We start from the raw sequence: 22,145 nt of genomic DNA on the forward strand, positions 1-22,145 counted from the left end.
GGGCAACTCAGGCTCTAAAAAAGACCAAAAAAGTTCGAGTCGGACTCGTGCCGTCGGTCGTTTCGCTTGTTTCCGGCCCAGCTACCCCGTCTTGCGGGTTTTGCTTTCGGATAGGTTCCGAGTGGTTTCGCGCGCTCCCCTCCCCGCCTAGCTTGACCTCGGCATTGATAAAAGTGAAATTGTCCCAACTTTCCATCAATAGCTCAAATCCCCGATGGCACAATTGGCTAGCGCGTCAGACTGTTAATCTGGAGGTTGGTGGTTCGAGCCCACCTCGGGGAGTCTTCAGCGGTTAAATCCCGCCTTCGCATTGAGCACTTTCCTTTTGCAGTTCCAGATCTGGGCTGCCTCCTTCTTTTTGGCTGATCTTGCATGGCGAATGAAGAAATTGAGCCTCAGTCAGAGTTGATCGTTGTTATTTAGGCGATGTTGTCTGTTGTATCAACTTTGCGAACGAGGGGTTCAGATATTCGGGCATGTTGTACGGAGTACATGGGGGATGGTGCAAGATCTTCAATATCTGTAGACTTAACTTGGAAAGTAAATCATTCTCGGTATTCGACCGCTCCATCCATATGGCTGCTATCGCGATCGTAACTCTAGGCTTTTCAACCTAAAGTTGAGTTGAGTGAGTGGTGCAGCCGACCACCCATAGTAATAAGAACCGCCGTGATGATTTGCCGCCGTCGCGCAAGCATTGAGCTTCAAGTACCCCAAATCATCCTCATTTGCAGCGACGAGCAGGCATGTTCGTACCGACAAATCGGAAGCTGTCTCCAACTGATCGGTCGCTAAGTTCATGTCATGAGAATAATGTCACACTAGATAGACTTGGTTGGGGTAGGTTGCCTTTCCCACGTTGTCTGAACGGCATATTCTCTAGGTAACGGACACAGCATTTGGCCTCGAGGCCGGCAATACAGAGCTCTCGACGTTTGGTGATGATTATGAGTATTTCTTGTGAGTTAGAAGAGCAGTTCCACCTGTATCTTTCCAGGTGCCTTCTGGCGGTAACGGATGGCTTCGGCCGCACTTATAACGGTTATGTGCTGCAGTGGTGCATTACAATATGCTCAATGGCGAAGCGCGGCCTACTCAGTCGGCCGGCCCTACATGAGCTCCATTTGCGTTAAAGAGAACAAAGCGAAAGAAAAAGCCCTGATGCGGAACACCATTGCTAATGAGAGCTCGAAAAGTTACGGTTCGTACCAACTTATCTACTGCCAACTGCTCAGACCAACGACAGGAATCAACTCGCTCTGATCTGACTAGATCAAGGAGACCCAATGACAGGGATGCCGCTATTTCTCATCCATGAGTTGTTCTCCAGCGAAGGATCTGGAGACTAATAGTAACAGAAATATAGCACTCTTTCTTAATTTTCTGCGTCATCAGCCTTCATAGGTTTTCTTCCGTAAATGGACCAACTATAAACGTCAGTTAGCACCTGAGCTTCGAAGATAAGTAGCTGGGTATCGCTCACACGTTGAAGTAAGTGTGAATAGTCCTGTCCGACAAGTCCCTCCGAGCCTCCATGATGTGGACGAGTGCCTCTTCCCTCGTCCAGTTGTGTGCTCTCGTCAGAGGTGCCATCAGGAAACCTTCCCAAGAGAGCGACACATTCTCGTAACTCCACGAGCCAAGGTCCTTGTAGTGAGGGTCCTTAGGCCAGGTGTTCGTGGGCCACTTGTACTTGAGAATGTGGACGTCCTCAAAGCCGACCTCTTCCATAAAGTCCTTGAGACGTCTCGTGTCCTCAAACGGACGGCCAAAGATCTCGGCGGCCGATTCCCATAGGCGCACACTTTGCATGAGGGCCGAGTCGTCTTTGAGGGTGCCGTCGTCCGACAGGGGGGATGATGTTACCCTCGTTTGCCTCTAGATTACCCCCAGGATTCAAGTTGCTGTTTGGGATAAGGCGTCAGCGTAAACACTCCATGAAAGATGATGGGGAGACTCACTCGTAACACTGCTTGAAGAGCTTCTTCCAGTCAGAGATACTCCACGTCATCATCCGGCTATGGATGTAATCGAAACGCTCCGTAAAGATCTAAGGTTCTTCAACATCTTCGATTTCGAAGCGGACGTTGGGGGGGACACTTTTCTCCCTAACAGTCAGCCTTTGACGAACTTTCCCATGGACTCGTCACGTCGAGAACGGGGGGTGGGGGGAGGGACACACAATTCTGGCTGCGCGGCAGAAAGATCAACACCGAGAATCTAAGGCGCAAACGGATCAGTACGAAGTCGATACCAACGGCCATCGCATGCTCCATCTACTGACCTCGGCTTCGGGGTGTTCTTCGCCAAAGTCAATGGCCCAGATACCGCTGCCCGTCCCAATGTCTAGGACCCGCCCGACCTTGGCTTCCGGGTCGCTTAGGGGAGCGTTTCCCAGCCGACCTCGGAAGGTACGTATGAACAAGTTGTGTTGAACATCTGGTTGGCGCTTTGTCAGTTTCATATGTCCGTGGAGAAGAAATTGAAGTATACATACCAAGGCGGTCGTTTTCTCTTTCGTCATTTGGAATCCAGTATTCTAGGCTAGGTCAGATTACACAGCACAGTACGCCCTCGATATCGGCAGGAATGTGAACTCACTGCCGTCCTTGTACTTGTGATACGTTCTTCCATTCTCGGTTCTATAATCGAGGATCGAGCTGCTCAAACTTGTCGTCGAGGAAGCGATACTCTTTTCACTTGGTAAGATTTCGAAGACCCAGGGCTGGAAACAGGGCATCAATCAAACACCTGGTGGATGGAAGAATCGTCCATCTGTAAACTAGATGAAGAATCACGTCAGAACATCTGGACCAATCTCATATTTCGGTCGCATTACCTCCTCAGCTACCACGACAACCCCATGTTCGGTCTCAGGTTCCGGCTGGGTCTCAGGCACCGGCTGGGGCGACTGAGCGGTGGCCTCGGCAGCTGGGAAGCTGGCAGGTGCTTGGTCTTCGGTATTGCCGCCGGGACACATCGTGAGACTGGTTGCGCAGAGATGGTCCTATATATAGTATGGCGATGAGTACTGCGATGCAGTTGAGATAACCCAGCGCGACGACAAGTTTCGACATTTTATCATTTTGGAAAGTGATAAGCCCGTCTTGTTACCCCTCTCCTTGGCTGGAGACAATTATGCAAGTTTGCTACCAACAGGCCACTTTCGCGACAAGGATCTGGCCGCGTGGAGACGTTACCTGCAGATAGTGAACAAGCTGCATGTTGGAAAGGGATATGAGTCCCGCGAGAGGCTTTCCAACGTCGGTAATATGGCCGCGTCGTGGCTGTTGGTTACTGACAACCAACCAACCTATTGAAATACTAGCCCCCACTAGGAAGGAGGGTTTGTTTGTGAGGCGACATAGCACTGCAGCTTTCCCATCTGATAGTATGCCTTCTTTGAGCTTGAAATCCGTTGCATACCAACTCTTTGCTCTGGGTCGCATGGCGCGCATTGGTGTCCCCGCCAGAGTCCGATATGATCTCCTGCCGCGCTGCCAACGCCTTCCGTGAACCAGGATGCGGGATGTTGGCAGCAAGCCGTTCTAGACCTTGCAAAGAGTGTGCAAAACATCGATTACTGCTCTGCTATCTGGTGATAGGGTCTTGGCGCTGCCAGGATTACGAGGTATTCGGAATCTCTGTCTGTTGAGCGAGTGGACCGACGACTTAGTACTGAGACCAGCCGCCTGCCTGCCTTCGAAGCTTGCGGGTGTGTTTTCGTCTATCCTGAATAGGACTATTGTGTCTTTTAACCTACAAGTAAGCTTCAAACTTCTCTATCATGCTTCTACACGAGCAATATCAGTCTGAACTCAACTTTGTATGCTAGACATGAGCAGATTTCCATTTCGGACATACCGCTTGCAGCTGGCCTGGTGTTGGAACTCGAGGGTAGGGGTCGAGCTTCAGTGTAACTTGATCAATCCGAAGCATGCATCTCTTCAAAGCCTGCCAGTGCCTTCAAATACTTGGTAAGATATGCCAAACCTACGTACAGCTTGACAATGTTCATTGACTATACTTCCATTGTGGAGAAGCTAAAATCTTATGCTGAAGATAGCATCAGAAAAGGGGTGTTGTTTCGAGAATCTTTGACCTCTAGACGTTTATCTCGTGTCCAGATGGGGTTCATCGGTTGATTTGACAAGTGAACAGGACTATATACAAGTATCTTCGAAGCCAGTGACTAGGCTATCTTTAACTTCATATTCGTCCACGGGAGAGCAGCGACTTTCGCGACTTAAGGTCGTTGTAATTGGGGGCAATTCAGAACGAGACCTACAAGCAAGTATACCATTCACCGTGTCAATAGAGGTATTGAAGCTCACATTTCAAGAAATACAAAGTCGGCATCTTCCGTCGAGTTTCTCCTGTGTCTAAGAGGCGTTCTACTTTTTGTTAAAACCTTGGTTCAATGTCTCACTTTCGAAAGGAGTTGACTTACATTGAGCCATCATTGGAACTGGAACGATGAGGAAAGTTCGCCTGAGGAATCATGGCGAGTATCACGCAGCCTGGTGAACGTTGCAGCTGACTGTATTTTACTACATCCGCAAGATGGTTTTCTTGAAATGGGGACTGAAGCTACGGCATTATGGCCCACGAGAAGCCCCCTCTTCTTCTCAGCATCCCGTCTACTACGATCAGGTGCCGCGCGTACCATATCGGGCTCCCCACTTCCTCCATTATGAACATTATCGAGCCACCAGCTTCTAGCTGAGCTTAGGAACAATATCCACAAAGCCAAAGCCCTTCTGCTGACCAAAAAGGCTGCCCTCCGCCTCCACGACTCCGCTATAAAACTTACCCGCGCCCGCGCCCTTCTCTTGGTCTTGACGAATGCTCTTGATGGCAAGGGTATCGCCGTTGTCGAAGAACAGCCTCCAGTCCTGAGCGTACGTCGTGTTCGTAACCGGGGAAGTCCAGGTAGTCGCGTTCCCGGGGATCATCTTGAAGCGAACGATGTGAAGCCCGTCATCGGCACGGATGGTGGCGAAGCGCAGCTGCTGGCTCGGCTCTGCGGTGTCGGAGTACCAGATACTGGCTCTGATACCGCCAGGGAAGTTGAGTCCGAACCAGGTGAAGTTGTTGGGGCCGCCAACGCCGTGCTGGCGGTCGTACCAGGTCAGAGATCTCGTGGGGTCGACCTCGAGAGTGGTTCCGTTGATGGTGAAGGAGCCCTGGGTCAGGCAGCTCGGCAGCGACCATTGCGTCGTGGTCCCGGTTCCCCAGCGGAAGCGACCGACACCGGCATTGAGTATGACGGGTGACGAGGCGTCAAAGGTGAGGTTGAACGCGAACGCATCGTACTCACCCCACGTGTTCAATGTCGAGAAACTGTCACTGGAGTCGCTTCTGAAAGCGGAACCCTGAACTTCAATGTCGAGCAGACCGTTCTTGATCGTCAGATTTCCCTGCAGCGGCGCGAGTCCAGCTGTGAGCCAGTAATTGTTGGTGTCTTCGAGATCCAGGATTGATGACTGGAATATGCTCTGGCCGGTACCCGTCGGCATCTGCTGAGACATGATTGCATACTGACGATCGTTGGAAGCCGTGACAAAGGAAGCAGCCCAGTAGGAGTTTGACGCTTCAGAGGCCAGTTGAGACTCCTGGAAGGAGTACAGAGTTGGCAAGTTCGACTAGACGGACTATCTTTTAGCACTGATCTCTTTGTTTTCTTACAATGGCTGTGTCTTTGGAACTATGGAAGGGACGTATCTTACCCCGAGACTGTCTATACCTGTGGTGTCTGGTACGATGTCGAACCTCACGGCGGAGGTGGCTCCGACCAACAGTGCCCAGCAGCCGCTGCTAAGACGTCCCATTTTGTTGTCTTCTTGAAGCCGAGGCAAAAGAATGTGAGAGGCTCGGATGATGACGATGAAGCTACCTGGAAACTGATTGGGTAGTGGAGGGTGGTAGACTACAGGGAAGTATCGAGAGACAAGGGACTCTTATAGCAAGCAAGAGTGAATGCTTCGGGCTGCTCAAATCTTATTTTGAAAAGGAAACTAGGAGTCGAAAGTGCCAAGCTGTTGAAAAACTTTGAACTGGTCCGCTGGCAGGGCTTTGGAGACTCACAAGCTCTATCCACAGTTCAAGACGGGCTCATCAGCCCTCTGTTGACAGTAAGTTAATCTGTTTTCAGCTTCTTGCTTGGGCCTCATTACGAAATTGATCGAGTTCAATAATACGGCGATTTCAAAGCATGATTGCCGTGTGTAAGTAAGGTGAGCAAAGCCTGCGCTTTCGAGTGCCGCTCACGTAAACAATAAGAGGAGACAGATCTTTCCATTTGGAACGGAACCCCGTCGGACTACATCCCGTTTCTCCCATCGACAGAAGCCGGGTTCCTGAGTCGGCCCGCCACGGCACCGACCACCGATCTCGAGGCCGCGTCTCTCGCACTGCTTGTGGTAGGTCATGACGACGGACTCGGCACTTGTGTGAACCGTTGAGGGAATTGCGTGCAAGGCAGCATAGCCACCCAAGCCACCCTCGTTTACAAACCCCAGCTCGATGTCACTGAAGCGTGTGAACTCCAGAGAACTGTCGGCTTCCTGGATTGCGTAGACTACATCGCAATAGTTGATGGATTACTCAATACAGTCTGAACTGTATTGAACCATAGAGAAAGACAAAGTAGTCCACTGAGCCGCGTTGAAGTTCGAAGGGCAACATGCGCGGGCGTCCCAAATACCTCGTGTTGCTTCGGTCCGAACTGCAGTCGTTACGGCCGAACCACGCACAAAAGCCCGAGCTCTTTGTCAGGTTTTGGATGAAGTTCATCCGTAGACGTAAAGCACTGTGAAGGACAGTCGCCGTGCCGTCGCGAACAAGTTTTGGTGGCGAGCAGTGGAAAAGACTTCCCAAAGCGGACTTGGTTTACCGAGGGCTGTGGAGCTTCCCCGTCGATCTGACAAACGCTCCCGAAACTTTGACCTGGATTGTTCCCTCAACAGCCCCTATCAAAATGGCAATTGAATGACTAGTTACCCCAGATTATGCATATTGATACCGATGCCATCCTGGACGTGTCAACGGAACTTCTCGTGAATGCAGTCGTGAGGGTCCCAAGAGCCCCCGAATCCCGTCCAATTGCCCTTGATGGCACTTGTGCCTATTATGTGCGTCAATCGGAGAGAACCCACACCCCAGCGGACAGTGACAATAGCTGAGCAGAGTCTAGAGTCTCTACGGAGTAAAGGGGTCTAGGAGTGCGCGACGACACCGACATTATAGGTGACGTTGCAGGTGGTGGAACTTGCTCCATCATATTGTCCAAAAGCGGTAATTCGGTATCGAGCCACTTACATAGGGACTGTATTGAAATACCAACGATGATGCGAGTGAAGTTTACGAGTTTGGTTATTCAGAGATCACAGACATTCGAGCACGACATCTTTTCACATATTCTGATTGAAACACCTCTTTTGAACATGACTGACCAACCCTTCAAAGTCATCGTCGTCGGCGGTGGACCAAGTGGTATCACAGCGGCGCACGTATTGGAACGTGCTGGCATCGACTTCGTCGTCCTCGAGAGAAGAGATAGTATTGTCGACGATGTTGGCGCCAGCTTAGTCCTTAGCCCTGGCTCCTTACGTGTATTCCATCAACTTGGTATCCTCGAGAATCTCATGGAAATTGGCAATATGTTGTCATCAGGCACGGGTTTCACCTCCGACGGCCATAAGTTCAAGCAAAACTTGATTGGCGATTACATGATGAAGAAGTAAACAGTCGTCTATTGCACTACTCTAATTGTAATCTCTTACTAACAGCTGCTGCTTTCAGTCACGGCGGAGGCCTCACCACGTTCCATCGCGCCCACCTGATCCAGGTCCTCTACGACACCCTCCCCGAATCAGCAAGAGCGCGCTACTTGACCAGAAAGAAGCTCGCAAACATCGAGTCGACCGAGAAGGGCGTCACGGTGACCTGCGAAGACGGCTCAACGTACTCCGGAAACATGATCATCGGCGCCGACGGCGTCCACTCCGCCACCAGACGCCAGATGCGCAAGCTCGCCCTCGCAGAGGACCCCAAGCGCGAGTGGGACCCCGTCAACCCGTACAAGATCCAGTACCAATGCCTGTGGGCGTCGTTCCCGCGACCCACCGCCGCCGGACAAGGGTGCGAGACGCAGAGCAAAGATAAATCCATCATGTACCTCACCGGCAAGGAGCGCGGGTGGATCTTCCTCTACGAGAAGCTGACGGCGCCGATCCCCGAGAGGATCTCCTTCACGCCCGAGCAGCTCGAGGAGTACGCCGAGCGGTTCGCCGACTGGCCCGTCGCGGAGAACGTCACGGTCAAGGACGTCTTCAAGGAGCGGTACAGCGCGGGCGGCGCCGGTCTCGAGGAGGGCATCTGCAAGAACTGGAGCTGGGGCGGCCGCGTCGTCCTCGTCGGCGACGCCGTGCACAAGTTCACCCCCAACGCCGGTCTGGGATTCAACAACGGTCTTCAGGACGTCGTCGCCGTCTGCAACAGGCTGCAGAAGGTCGTGGTCAACGGCAGCACACCCTCCCCCGCCGATCTACAGAAGCTTTTTGACGGTTACCGCGAGGAGAGACACGTTCTCCTGGAGAAGGATCTGGATGCGTCGGCGCGGTTGACGAGGTCGCAGGCCTGGGCGTCGACGTGGGATTGGATCATGGCGAGATACGTCATGGCTTTCTCGTTCGTGCAGAAGATTTTCTTCTCGTTGAGCATGTCTCCGTCCATTCAGAGGTCCAAGGTGTTGGACTTTGTACCCGCAAAGGAGGTCTTCAACGGCAGATACCAGTGGTTGACGCCTTTCCCGAGCGAGAAGTAGTTTGGGATGCTGCGCTCGTTTTCTTTTGTTCTACGGTTTCTTTTGTTTCAGCTTATTAGAGCGTTTTTATCTGAGCGTGAAGCAGGAGTTGATTACATAGATTGGGACGACTAGAAATTGTATGAGTAGTAGCAATAGAGAGGCCTCTCTGTTTTCAATTATGCCCCGTATTGCCTACTAGTGAATTGTACGGTTAGTGTTACTGACTTCGTCTTGCTAGCGATTAAGCCAACGTTGGCCAACGTAACTGAGTTTCAACTCATCTATCAGCAACTGTGAGGGAAGTTGTGGCCTTTCGTACAGAGGCTTGGGACTCGCAAACAGAATACCTCACGCTGACTAGTCCCTCACAGACGTTGACTCAAGGCGGCGCTCCGCAATTCAGATCTGTTTCTGGGCAAAGCGCGCGGGAGGAAGCGAAACTATAATTAATCCCCGGGAGTCTGAAAGTCGCAGTAGCCAAGCATGCTAACTAACCTTATCGTCTTGGGCTCTGCCACGAGTCTGCATTGGAAAGAAGGGAGGGAACCGGAGAGACGATTGAGTTTTTCTCAGGACCTCCTCCGCCATATCTAGCGTTTTTGCGGTGTAAGACGGGAGCCCTGGAGGAGCTCGGGACGTTGGTTCCCGCGGCCCAACACAAGCAAGGACGGAATCGTCGCCGTTCGTCGGGTGATTGCTCCCTCTGTAGTCCGTAACCATCCGTGATGGGGGTTTGAAAACATGAGCAAAATTACCGACCGGCTGACCGTTCGGATGGACTCACGGACACCGAGCCCGGGAACGACAACTGGTGAGTTTCGGCTCCACATCGGAGACGGCGGCCCAGCGGATACCCTGCCTCTTTTCGGTAAGAGATTCCACTTGGACGCCCGTCGATACGTGTAGTTTTTGAGTGACTGATAATCAATTCCCGTGCCTGAGCTTGAATGACCTGGATGATTACACTCTTTTATAGACTTCCACAGACTCATGCTAGGTCTATACTCATCTCCGTCTCTGGTTACAGTTACGTCTTGACGCCCATCCCAAGATCATGGCATCATCTCACGGAAGCTGCCGCTGCGGCAACATCAGAATATCGTTTAAAGGAGACCCAGTGACCACAGTCCGTCAATAACCCGAAGACTACCACGTTTCTCGCATCACTCAGATACCGTTCACTAACCCACAACCCAGGCCGCCTGCCACTGCCTCGACTGCCGAAAAGTCTCAGGCAGCGCCTTTGGCGTAAGCGTCCTCGTCCCAGCCGCCGCCTTCACATGCGAAAAGGGCACGCCGATAGACTACGCCAGCGCATCTGACAGCGGCAACGAGGTCGTCAACCACTTTTGCGGAACTTGCGGCGTCACGCTCTGGGCCGACGGGGCGTCTTCCCCGTTCAAGTTCGTCAAGGCCGGCGTGTTGGATGATCCTTCCGCGTTGGATCGGTCGAAGCCCGCTGCTGAGATCTATATCTGCCGTCGTGCCGCGTGGTGTTCGGCATTGGAGGGGACTCAGCAGACGGAGAAGATGTAGATGGCTGGATTGGCCCCGGGGGGTAGGGAGGGTGGCTCTTTATGTGTGAATTCGACTGCGCCGTTTTGTAACCTTGTCAGCTTGCTTATACAGAGTATTACTTACTTTACTTACTCCGTATACAAAGGGGTTTACAACAAGAGTGGTCCGCGCTTGCCAATTTGTGCGGGTCCGCCGGCCCGCGCCGATGTGATTCCGCGCGGTTGAGCAGATGCGCGGGCAAGCTAACAGACGACACATGCGGCCCATGGAACTCGGTGGTCCGCCATGTACAACAATGCTCGAATAAAGACAAGCCATGTTGTCCTCGGGCATTTGGACTTTCTCATCAATCACACGGTCTCTTGCTTCGATGATGCTCTCTAGCAAATGTAACGAACTGTGGCGGCCAAGGCAAGCCTTCCTCGAGCTGACAGCTTCACTCCATCCTCGAAGAGCCCCCGTGTGGCCTGAAGAAAGAACATCGAACCGAACAACTTTGAAAACGAACTCAAAAGCAAGCTCTGTGCGAGAATACCCGAAGCTGGGTTTCCCCACAGGCTTGGCAACGACGTCAAACTCCCTCCAAATGTGGCTCTTGCTCATCAACCGACCAGCCTTATCCTGATCCATTACGAACCACGAGACGCTTCCACTTGCCATGCGAGCAAATCTACCCCTTTGTGAGTGCCGCGAAGATTGGTAATCAGGCCTTTCGATGATGCAACTCTTCACGCCAGAGCTTCATGTACTTAACGATACGCTGGACAACACTAGAAATCCAAGCAGCACAGAAGGAAGTCTCAACCACCTTGAAGTCTTGAGAGCTATCCACAATCAAGCCACACGTCTATTATTCCATGCCTTGAGCAAAACCTACCGCCGCCACCGCCATGTCGCCATTCGTCTTCGCAGCCTCCAAAACGGTCCTCATCACCGGAGGAGCATCAGGCATCGGCCTCGCCGTCGCCAAGAAATGCCTCGGCCAGGGGATGAAGGTCCTCCTCGTCGACAACAACGACGGATTCCTGGCCTCGGCACGACGCAGCCTGGGAAAAGACGTCTTGACCTCCAAAGCAGACGTCGGCAGTCTCGAGAACTGGGCTCGTCTCAAGGAACGCGTTGACATTGACTTTCAGGGTAAGGAGACTACATCACTAGGTGGTGTCTTTCCCCCCCCTCGTAGACATGCTAACAACTACACGCCCCCTAGGTCGCATCGACTTTCTCTTCCTCAACGCCGGGATACAACCTCCCTCTAGCTGGGACGACCCCTCCAACTTTCACACAATCTTCAACGTAAACCTCTTTGGCGTACACAACGGCCTCGCTACCTTTAAACCCGCCGTCTCATCCTCCACCTCCCCCTCCGCCATCGTAATCACCGGCTCAAAACAAGGCATCACAGACCCGCCCGGAAACCCAGCCTACAACGCGAGCAAATCCGCCGTCAAAACCGTCGCAGAGCATCTGTCCTACGACCTTCGAGATTCATCCACCAGTGTATTCCTCCTCGTGCCCGGATGGATCTTCACGAGCCTCGGACGCAGCGAAGATGAACGCGAGCCGGAAAAGAAGCCTGCCGCCGCGTGGACTCCTGAGCAAGTTGCGGAGTACCTCGAGGCCAAGATGGCAAGAGACGAGTTTTATGTGATTTGTCCCGATAACGAGGTGACGGAGGAGATGGAAGCCAAGAGGATGCTATGGGCTGCGCAGGATGTTGTTCTGAGGCGGCCGGCGCTGAGTCGGTGGAGGGAGGGTTTCAAGGAGAGTTTTGAGGGCTGGGCGAGGTCTTGAGGGCGCGAGTGCGAGAAGTTTTTTCGGGGCTGTTATTCAGTGTCTGGTTTTCCAAAGAGATGCGATAAGGTGTAGATCTGCTTTGACTGGAATCCAGTTGAATCGTGATTTCTTTACATTCCGAGATGTAGGTGGGAGGCTTCACACACCATCCGGCCGCTCTTGTAGTCAATAGTAGGTTTAGCTCAACAAGCATCGGTTTTGTAAAGGTAGGTTTCCTATTAACTATGAGAAAAGGGGGGGTATAGAGGAATGACTAATGTGCCCGGTCGTAGAAGGAAGCAAACCGATTCCCTGCCGTTGCTACATACTAGATTGCTAATCGCACCTGAAGTGAACTTATCTGCGAACCGAATCATCCTTTCCTCCAGGTTTTATCCTTCATCACTTTGAAAATCCCATCAACTATGGGCTAAATCACCATGGATCGCCCCTACCGTCATGTCGTGGCCAACCCTTGGCCGTTCAAACGCATCCATAAGTTGGAACCCTTCCGCATCCTGCATCAGTCCTTTCGCGATTTGGAATCGGATCTCATATATCCAAGCTAGCCAAGTCACATCCTGAACCCGCATCGCCAGCGTTGTAAACCCTAAGCCATCTACGCCGTTCAATACCTCGTCCATATCGTCTATACCCTAAACCAGCTCCTAATCATCCAATACAGGCCTGAACCAAACTCCTCACCTACTTAAAACACACCATGTATAACCCCCCTCCTCCATTCTCCAACCCTTCACCCTTCCCATCGCATTACCCTGCCCATCATCTATCTTCTCTCGCCCTCAAATTATCACATACGACCATACCCATTGGAAAACTCGGGATCCCGTCCGCTCTCCCATAGATAAGCCAATGAGGGCCGGATTAGTAGTTGGGTCGGTGACGACCAGCGAATACCTGGTGTTGTATGTCTTTTTTACCCACCCTTTTGTTTCCTTCATACTCTACACCTCACGATGTTGAACTGCCCACATTGGTTTTTTTGGTGGTCATTTCCTCCGACGAATCAAAATCGAGCGCCAGTCTGTGTTTGGTTATTGGGTTGGTGCATGCCCATTGGCAGGAGCCCATTGCACGTGCAAAGCTGACATGCACAAGCAGGGAATAATTACTTACCTACCTACGGAGTACCTTACTTACCCCAAAGTCTAAATTCCCGCTTCCCTTGCGTCATGAACAATGGTCCCACCCCAATGACCTTGACTCGGGGGGAACCTCTCGATCTTGTTTTGGCTCACTTACACAGAAATGACGATTTTACTCCGTTGTCGGTGGCGCAGTCAGGTCTCTTTACATCATTCGTTACGGTTATCAGCGCACCAGCGTACGGCATGGAGGACGAGGCAATTTGGACAGCACAAAGGTTGGTATGATTGATGCAGTATATGCCTGTGTACATGTATATTCTCCGTGGCCCTATTGTCGGGTACGCGGAAGACTCTCCTTGCGACTCCTACTTTTTGGGGGGTGATGGTGGTTCTTCGTACATTCGGAGCGGGAACAGATACGGGTGGGAGGCTAAGACCACCACACACAAATCTGAACCTGGGAAAAAGAGAGAGAGTAGATATGCGCGTCGATTCGATGCGGGTGTGGTCCAAAGGTATCATGACGCTCGCGGCCGGGACCAACCACGTTAACAAAAAAAAACAAACAAAAAAAAAGAAAAAAAAAGAAAAAGGACCCTTCCCATCCCGTTATCCCCTTTGGGAAAACCAAACCAGCATCCCGTCTATTCCAAAATGCCAAACTCCAAAATTCGCCGGGTTCGGGGGCTGATTCTCGACGTTGACTGCGAGGTCCCCCAAACTCCACATTATGACAGCTTGCCCTGTTCCGCCGTCCTCAACTCCGTGTGTCCAGGCTACCTACCTTATTTGTGATGCTTCGGGGGTATGGTACCGTTTCGTCCTGCCCAGCAAGATTTCAGTTTTTCAAACATCATTGCGCGCTCTGTGACCTCGACCGGTTGCCGCGTCGATTGCTGGATCGCGGAGTGCTGTTCCCCTCCCGCCCGGCGCCGGCTCTCACCGCATCGGTGTAACTGGGTATCGGGGGGTGCGATGGTCCGGCGGCGGCAGCGGCTGCCGAGGCGCCTCGGCTCCGATTAAGAACGCGGATCAACGGTGTATTCTCGCTGTCTGTGCTGTTCCGACGGCTACCGGCCTCCGAGTGGTCGGGGCTCGTATACTCGGGTGGCGGGTTCAAGGCGTCTTGAAGCCCAAGCCCTACGACGCTTTGCCCTTCGTGCCCGCGATTGATGCTGCTGCTTGGCTCGCCGCCCTCATCGTCGGGCACAAAGTGCGTCAGGGAGATGTCAGTCGGGCTTCTTACGGGACCGGGGCTCCTCGGTGGAAGTACTCTGAAGTTTCCGCTTCTCGTCCGCCCATGCTGAGGTCCCAAGCCACTTTGTGAGTAGGAATGCGTCTGGGAGTGCCCCCGCTGCTGTCCGCCGCCGCTGCTCGTGTACGCGTCCTTGCGTCCAGCCTCCAGCAGGATATCGCCCTGCTCAGAGCCATACGGTGGCGGCGGTGCCAGGCTGCCCGTCATCGGGGCGAGGCCCCATTTCTTTACGTTGGCCTCGATAAAGACGAAGCCGGCCTGACCAAAGTTGACATGAACGATGCAGGGCCCGTTGGCCCCGATGGCAGGGAAGAAGTTTTGCGACTTTACACCGTGAACGGCATCTTCCAGCTTCTTACCATTGCGGGTGAAGAAAATGGTGCCCGTCCGAGGACGATAGCCAACGCCAATGACATCGCCCTGAACGAACTGAGGTCCATAAGGAGTTGCGGCAAATGGCTGGTTGCAACGGCGCTGGCCTGCTGACAGGTATGCTACGGAATGTTTGTGGAAGCCTGGATGATTAGCGTCATGCGGTTGCGGCGAGGGGCTGGAATGCCCTACCTGGTAGTCTGAACAACGGGTATGGCTTTGTGGCCATGCCGATGCTGAGGAGGGTAGTTTCGGGCTTATCGTAGATCTTGGCTTCCCAGTAGTAGACCTCGTTTTGCTTGGGTACGGGCAGATTGCTCATGACGGTGCATTCGGAGTCGAAGAACTCAATTTCGGTGCGGCCTTCGACGAAGCAGTTTGCGATTTCCAGCTCGGGTTCAAACTCCCAGGCGGAAACACCCTTTTCTTGGATGGCGAGGTATTGCGATAGAGAAATGTCGGTTTGGACGGATTCGGGAGGGTTCGCTTGGATGAATGCTACGACGGGGTCTGGTTAGTCGTGTGCGGATATCGCGGTAAGGGCAATACGAAGCCTACCTTTTGCCCTGAGGTACTCGGTCCTCTGCATATCGTCCATGGACTCGAGAGCCTCAGCCTCCTCCCGGGCGAAAGCCTGCTCGTCGTCATATTCGCCGGGTCGTCCGATGCGATCGAGAAAGATGCGGCCGCTGGCCGTGTATCTGAAGAAGTAGATGACGAGGAAGATGAGAGCGATAAGGACGGCGGAACCAAAGGAGGACAGTAATCCGATGACAACGCCGTTCAGGGCCGATGATGGGGCCGATGGTGCCATGGTGGGCAGGCGACGACGTTTGTCGATGCAATCCGGTCAATCGGTCGGTCGTCGTTCGTGGGGGGTTGACTCGTGAGAAGAGAGGCGAGGTGGGATCGGTCGGTCGAGAGGAGGGACGGCTGGCGTCACCGCCGCGAAAGCAGCATTCGCGGGCAAATCGACACTCGGGAAGCAGGCGATGAGAAGGAAGAAAGCGACGAGAGAATTAAGTGGAAATGGCAAAAGAATAAAGGAAGGTCGTCGTCGACGGACGGACGGTGCGAAGAGAGAGAGATTGGCTGGGATTGAATGAGATGCGAAGAGTTGGTTGTTGGTTTGGGACAAGTTGGGTTGGGTTGGCGCGGGCGGTCGGCGTAGGCGTGAGCGTAAGGTGAGGGAGGGTAGGCGTACGGAGTGCTGTGGGCAGGTAAGGTCGGTACGGTAGCGTCGGTCGGCAAGGTCAGACGAGCGTTGTCGTCGTCTTGGAGTGAGGTGAGGTACCTAGAGGTGGTCGGGCGGTAGGTTGTGCACCGCTACGACGGTGGGAGAGCAGCGAGCAGGGCGAGTGGTTGCGTTGCCACAGTTCTCCGACTGACCCAAGTCGCAGGTCGATGGGGCATGGGCTGCTCTTGTTTGTGGCGGGTCCCCTCTCTCCTCTCTCTCAGGCTCTCAGCTGGGCGTGCGGCGCAGACAACTTGGGGAAAGGTACTTTAATGTAGGTAAGCACGTAAGGCGGCAGCAGCGCAAAGGGAGTCGGTACTTTGCTGCCCGGGCTACTCAAGGGCGATGGATGACTACCGTAACTAGGCACCTTTTACTATTGAAAAGCAAGGTACTTGGACAAGGTAGATAGATAGGTTGGTCACGTAGGGGGAATGGACCGGGGGATCAAGTATCCGAACGATGCCTTCGAGAGCCTAGAGGCAGCGTAGGGAGAGATTAAATGGGGGAGAGAATTCAGAGTTGAGATGAAAAAAGAGGGGGGATGAGGGAAAGAAAAAAAAAGAATAAAAATAAAAGCAAGGTGTGAGCGAAGGGCTGCACACGCAATCCGGTGGTTTGGTACCAAGTACGGATAATGCGTACGTATATCCTTCGTTGTGTGCGTTGCGTTGGTGGTGGTGGTGGTGGTCTTGAGGTAGGTTTATTCCTCAATACGGTTGAGTAGGAGGAAGAAGGTTCAATACTGGACCGTGGACAACAAGGTCTAAAAAGCAATAACAAGTCAAGCGAGGGTTTGGGGCGTTGCCGATTCCCGTCAATCAATCTGTCAAGTGTTGGCTTGTAGTGTATCGAAAGAACGCCAAGATGTCTGCATCTACGGAGTACTGTTACTAGCACTAACAGTAACAGGACTACCTGCTCCGGGAAGAGGTCACTCGCAACTGGCACCGCCCGGGACTGCAGGACGAAGAAGACGGGGCGACTGGGAAGTGGCAGTGGAAGGACAAGGTAGAAGCAGGTCAGGGGCTACGGTACGTACACGGGGAATGTCCGGATCATGTTAGAGTCTTGCTTACGTTTTCAGGGTGTATTGCTAGCAGTATGCTAACAGGTGGCGGGGACCATCTTCGTACTGCGGAGTCGCCGCTCCCAGTCATTGACGGGTCTCTCACACCTGGATGACGCTGACTGACGGGTCCCAGCTCCATACCCCCCCCCGTCCAGCATCTCCCATCTAGGTATCCGTATGATCTCTCCCATCTTGGTCTTCTCCCATCTTGAAATCTTGCCATCTCGTGCCTTGTTGGCTTCGGTACCTGACCTTCCTATAACCCCACCCGCCAACTGTCGTGTACCTGCGCCGCAAAAGTGGGCTGTCCAGCAAATCTGTCGCTCACTCATTCATTCCAGGTATCCATACCTTCTATTCCCAGGTTCTTCAGGAACGGATGCCATGTCTTTTCGTACGGACAACGCACGTGCTCTGGGCGGGCGGAGGTTGGAAGGATCAAAGACGCATAACACGCCGAGGGGCCCGATGAATCTGCAGCAATCGTCCGTCCGGCAGCTCTGGAACGGTGAACCACCGGAGACTGACGGGAGCCCACCGACCATGGGCATCCTCCTCACCGTGAATTGGTTGGAGTATGCAGCCAAGCGTGCGGAGGTTGTGGGAGGCTGGCAAAACATCAGCCAACCACTGCATAACTGGGCACCTTTCTACGGATAGCATTGAGCAAAATATTGGCCCACGACCTGCTTTCTTCTCCCTGCTCATCAAGTCTGCGGGGTTTGTGCAACCTCGATTGACTACTGATGATATTCCCGGGAGCTCCTACGGTTACATCTACAAAGTAGGTACGCTAACGAAATCTCCCTTACTTGCCCGCCGTCCGGGACCGTCCATCCAACATCCAACGCCCTGGGCAAGCCCCCTTTTCGCACGTCCTTCGCTGCCATTGTTTCCGTTATCAGTCGACTTACTCGCAAGACACGACAATAGGAACAAACGATGAACACAGCGACGACTGAACAAGGCATGCATTAACCACCCGTCCGGGCGGTTAAGCCTAAGCCATGCTAGGTCAAGGACCAACCCGCCCGCCAACCCGCCAACCCTAGGTCAAAAGTCAAGGTCCGACGAATGAGAGCCCTTCCAAAGAAGGGCAAGGGGGCCACTGGAATGGCAGGGTGGCTGGGCAGGCCTGGCGCAGCCTGCTAGTTTCAACCTTCGACAGAGATTCGCATTGGGGTTTCATGCTCTGGCCGTCCTTTGTACCACCAAAAAAAGGTGCCCCTTTCGTCTCGAAGCCGCCGGCCGTGCTCAGCCGCAATTCCTCCCTGCCCGGGGCCCCATACCTAAAGTAGTAGGTGAGCAAAGGGAATCTGCGTGTCTCATTATTACTCGACTAACCAAATACCGCGGTTCAATAATGGCATTCTTTGTTTGCGTTCGGGGATGGGCAACGGACCTGACGCAAGAATCATTCTCTCAGGGGTTAGTTGGTATTCCCCCATTGGCCGCGGTCGTCCAGCGATACAACCCCCGTCCTGTCACTGTAACGCGCAGACCATCGTCATGCGCCGTATTTCCCCTTTTGCATCCGAATCTTCATGCTGCTACCATAACCATGCTCATTCCCTCCAGTGCCCGGAGACGGTTGCGACGGGTTTTGCCCACGCGCCAAACGCCCAAGCTTGAGGCAATCCTTCCCATCTTCGTATCTCCCGACTCTCGGCACCCGGCATCGTCAAAATCTGTGTAGGTGCGTTCCATCGTCCCCCTTCCTGTCCGTGATCGGGTCCGAGACCTCCGTGATGAAGAGCTTCAGGGACGGGGAGGGGAGATGGCTCGAAAAAAGAAATAAAATCAATCCTGCTCACGGCCCGCCGCCAGACCATTGTCAGCGCCCTCGAATTCCACCATACCTGTCAAGTTCATGTCAGAAATTCCTCGAACGGCGCCGCACCCGAACGCCTCCTCCCTCCGTCCTCGCTGGGCTGGCGGCGCGCACAGTCGCTAATCGGGGCACGGGGATGTCGGTGTCGGTGGGAGTGGATTGCGTGGTTGCCCGCTACCTGCGATGCTACCTTACTCAGCACGTCAACTTGGGCAGGTTTGGGACCCCCGTGCTCCCCCCGCCCGTAGGGCCGGGTGGATCCACCTTGTCCTTCGACTCCACTTTGCTCCGGTGCGGGAGATCGGCCGGACGGGAGACATGTTTTTCGGGTCCACTTTTTACTACCGGATTACTTCCTCGCGCCCGTCCCGTAAAGTTCTTCATCGTCTGGACTGAACATGACATCTACCACGACGGTGAATGACTATGTTCTGCAACAGCACGTAATGGGGGCCGCATCAAATTTACCATGACGATCGCCTTTTCAATCTGTCACTGTTGCTTGTTTGTTCATGGGGTGTCAACGTCAAAGCCTTTAGTTTTCTGGCGGTAAAGTTTTACCAAGCCCCCCTGTTAGTACCGAGACCAACAACCACCACAGTCCCGTTGTGTTTGCTTCCACACGCTGTGATTCACTCCCAAACTTTGAGTATTCCATACGAATTACACATGTGCCATTCAATTGTGCGGAGTCATTATAATTGGTGAGTGTGATGGACGAACCCTTCCACGCGGAAGGGCAAGCCATGATGGCTTTGACCCAAGGCCGATTCGTGAGTCCTTGACGTTGCAGAACAGGACGGCAATATTCCCCGTCTCCCAGAGTCATAACCATCTCCGATACACTGCGGTGAAGCTATTTTCGATACAACGTGATCCACTATCCACCCGTTCTTCCTTTCTATCCCATCTCCGATCCATATTCACCAACGTAACCCACGCCGCCAGCGCCGCAGGGTCCCCAGTAGAAATACCACCTATCTCCGGCATCCTCTCCCAACTACCATATTACGGCACCTCCCATCCCTCTCTCGACTACCAATCCTCTCAAGTAGACAAACATTCAATCCCCTTCTTCTTCTTCTTCTTCTTCCAGGTACAAGTATTACCACTTTCCTTTTCCGTCCTTCCCTTCTCAATTCAACCAAGATGGACTGCGACAATCATGACAAGGCGTCCTCGCCAAAGAAGCAGAAGATCTGCCAGAGCAGAATGCCCAAGGCACAGAGAAAAACCTGCCGCCACTACCTCGGCGCCCGCTGTAATTACGGAAGAGACGCCTGCAATTTCCCCCACAGAGAAGACGAGTTGCCCGTCTACTTGGTGGAAGCAGCACGGCAGCTGGAGGAAGAGTTACAGGCGAGAGCAAGACTTACTCCTGTCTTCTACAACAACAACAACAACAACAACGGCAACATCACTTACCATCACGGCAATTACGTTAGCCACGGTGATTACGCTAACAGCAGCAGCGGCGGCGCATGCAACCAGGCGCCGTCTCGCTACATGGGATATTACACCCAACCCCCCCTGCCCAACATCGCGCGCAGGCCAAACCTCGAGGGCCCTAACCAGCAGGCCATTGCGTATCACACCGCACAAATCGCCAATCCCATGCCCAACACCCTGGGACCAGTAAACTTCGACGGTACTCGCGGGCAGCGCAGCTCCTACTACTCGCCGCCGCCGGCCCTCGTACCCGCGCAACCCGTACCCCCGCCGGCCTACGCTCCCCCAGGACCCTACAGTCCGCAACACATCGTCCACAGACAAGGCTACGCCGGACCCTTCCCGCCCGGCCCGCCACCCTACTATCCCGCGGGCGCGAACTGGGGTCCACCTCAGTTCCATCATCATCATCATCATCATCATCATCCCCCCGGCCCACCGACGGGCTTCGTCCCTTACTGGGATCCCGCTCCCGCTCCCGCTCCCCCTCCGGATTTCGAGCCCGGACAGGGATATGGCCTCCCTCTCCCTCCCCTTCCCGCCAAACCAGAGCATTGGCCCGCGGATGCCGCTGCCGCCGCCTCACCTGAGCCTGAACCTGAACAAGCACCCGTCCCCAACACCGCTCCCGCCTCAGTCACAGACTCGAAAGAGGACCACAGTACCACGCGTTGCTGGCACGGCCGCAACTGCAAGAAGCCGGGATGTCATTACCTACACGACGGGGACGTCACCGCCAGCTCCAATGGTAACGGGAACGACAATGGCAACGGCGAGGGCAGCAGCAGCAGCAGCAGCAGCAGCAGCGGCGGCTGCGCCACCAACGCTCTGGATAATTACATCCAAGACGCCATCGACAACGGCCCCGAGAATGGCGGTATCGATCTCGGCGACGGAAACGACGACAGCGCCAGCTGGGCGGGCGATATTAATAGACCGCCCAGCCCGAGCCCGACTGACCAGTCCTCCGAAGCAGCCACCCCTCATTCGTCGCCTAGGCAGTTACCGGCTTCCGTGGCTGGCGACGTCACCCCTCCTTCCCTTGAGCATAACTCTGAGGAGCACTCTGAGGAAGAGGCGGACGCAGTGCTGTCCACCATTGAAGAGGAGACTCCAAAGGCGCACCCTGAGGAGGAGGAACACTCCGAAGATGAGGAGGAAGAGCTCTCTACCGTGGAGCAGCAAACTCCAGAGACGCCCTCTGAGGAGGTAGACACTCCGGCCCCTGTGGGGGAGACACACGAAGAAGAGACTCCTGCTCAGCCCCCCGCCAGACGTGGGCCCTTGGTCGTTGATGGACGAAGCGGCTGGGGCTTGAGGAAGGTTAAGGGCAAGCAGAGAGCTGTCTGAATTCGCCTCTCTCTCTCCCACCGGGCAACCCCATACGACAAACGCTGTAATAGACTATATTGAGAGCGTCGAGACAGTACCATGCGCCCACCCATTGACGCAGCAAGACCGACATTACCTCCGCCTAAGGTCGAGAACGATGAGGAACTTTCTTATCGTTTGAGATAATAACGATTAGAAACGAAAAGCGGGAATAACTACAATGACAATGACAATGACAACAACGATAACAGACCTCGAGCATACGTCTAGAGACGCATCCACGAAGTATACCCGAATACAGGGGCATCGTCATCGTCATTGCCTTGAGCCTGGAATCGCATCAAGCTCTAGCAAAGCTCGACGCCGCAAACTCCAAAAAGCAGACTCA

General features: G+C 53.7%; 8 protein-coding genes and 1 non-coding gene across 9 annotated transcripts; 6 read left to right on the plus strand and 3 right to left on the minus strand.

Moving 5' to 3' along the window:
• Nucleotides 1-208: 208 nt before the first annotated feature.
• On the plus strand, nt 209-282 carry BDP81DRAFT_t42. The gene has a single exon. It is a non-coding gene; the product is annotated as a tRNA-Asn (tRNA).
• Nucleotides 283-939: 657 nt separating this feature from the next.
• BDP81DRAFT_90556 (uncharacterized protein) lies at nt 940-1,371 on the plus strand. The gene has a single exon (XM_060596476.1). The coding sequence runs from the start codon at nt 1,018-1,020 to the stop codon at nt 1,261-1,263; it is 246 nt and encodes an 81-aa protein (XP_060450936.1). The 5' UTR covers nt 940-1,017; the 3' UTR covers nt 1,264-1,371.
• A 4-nt stretch (nt 1,372-1,375) lies between these two features.
• On the minus strand, nt 1,376-2,740 carry BDP81DRAFT_457592 (S-adenosyl-L-methionine-dependent methyltransferase; the record flags this gene model as incomplete). Its single annotated transcript, XM_060593299.1, has 8 exons — nt 1,376-1,427; nt 1,484-1,867; nt 1,962-2,050; nt 2,087-2,099; nt 2,183-2,220; nt 2,285-2,439; nt 2,498-2,539; nt 2,602-2,740. 8 exons carry the CDS (start codon nt 2,738-2,740, stop codon nt 1,376-1,378), a joined length of 912 nt encoding a protein of 303 aa, XP_060450937.1.
• Nucleotides 2,741-4,686: 1,946 nt separating this feature from the next.
• BDP81DRAFT_340183 (uncharacterized protein) lies at nt 4,687-6,053 on the minus strand. The gene is made up of 2 exons (XM_060586016.1): nt 5,730-6,053; nt 4,687-5,645 (listed from the first exon to the last, which is right to left on the minus strand). The coding sequence occupies exons 1-2, from the start codon at nt 5,829-5,831 to the stop codon at nt 4,719-4,721; spliced, it is 1,029 nt and encodes a 342-aa protein (XP_060450938.1). The 5' UTR covers nt 5,832-6,053; the 3' UTR covers nt 4,687-4,718.
• A 1,392-nt stretch (nt 6,054-7,445) lies between these two features.
• BDP81DRAFT_309335 (FAD binding domain-containing protein) lies at nt 7,446-8,827 on the plus strand (the record flags this gene model as incomplete). Its single annotated transcript, XM_060583535.1, has 2 exons — nt 7,446-7,741; nt 7,804-8,827. The coding sequence occupies 2 exons, from the start codon at nt 7,446-7,448 to the stop codon at nt 8,825-8,827; spliced, it is 1,320 nt and encodes a 439-aa protein (XP_060450939.1).
• A 1,036-nt stretch (nt 8,828-9,863) lies between these two features.
• On the plus strand, nt 9,864-10,345 carry BDP81DRAFT_389910 (Mss4-like protein; the record flags this gene model as incomplete). Its single annotated transcript, XM_060587331.1, has 2 exons — nt 9,864-9,935; nt 10,007-10,345. The coding sequence occupies 2 exons, from the start codon at nt 9,864-9,866 to the stop codon at nt 10,343-10,345; spliced, it is 411 nt and encodes a 136-aa protein (XP_060450940.1).
• Nucleotides 10,346-11,012: 667 nt separating this feature from the next.
• Nucleotides 11,013-12,150, plus strand: BDP81DRAFT_497929 (short chain dehydrogenase/reductase). The gene is made up of 2 exons (XM_060595458.1): nt 11,013-11,464; nt 11,538-12,150. The coding sequence occupies exons 1-2, from the start codon at nt 11,218-11,220 to the stop codon at nt 12,119-12,121; spliced, it is 831 nt and encodes a 276-aa protein (XP_060450941.1). The 5' UTR covers nt 11,013-11,217; the 3' UTR covers nt 12,122-12,150.
• Nucleotides 12,151-14,065: 1,915 nt separating this feature from the next.
• BDP81DRAFT_308096 (ssh-4) lies at nt 14,066-15,653 on the minus strand (the record flags this gene model as incomplete). Its single annotated transcript, XM_060583419.1, has 3 exons — nt 14,066-14,982; nt 15,032-15,337; nt 15,398-15,653. 3 exons carry the CDS (start codon nt 15,651-15,653, stop codon nt 14,066-14,068), a joined length of 1,479 nt encoding a protein of 492 aa, XP_060450942.1.
• Nucleotides 15,654-20,125: 4,472 nt separating this feature from the next.
• Nucleotides 20,126-21,775, plus strand: BDP81DRAFT_389913 (uncharacterized protein; the record flags this gene model as incomplete). Its single annotated transcript, XM_060587332.1, has 1 exon — nt 20,126-21,775. The coding sequence occupies one exon, from the start codon at nt 20,126-20,128 to the stop codon at nt 21,773-21,775; it is 1,650 nt and encodes a 549-aa protein (XP_060450943.1).
• Nucleotides 21,776-22,145: the final 370 nt, after the last annotated feature.

This window comes from Colletotrichum phormii (genome assembly GCF_030913505.1).
Source record: "Colletotrichum phormii strain CBS 102054 chromosome Unknown BDP81scaffold_2, whole genome shotgun sequence".
In the NCBI taxonomy this organism is placed as follows: domain Eukaryota; kingdom Fungi; phylum Ascomycota; class Sordariomycetes; order Glomerellales; family Glomerellaceae; genus Colletotrichum; species Colletotrichum phormii.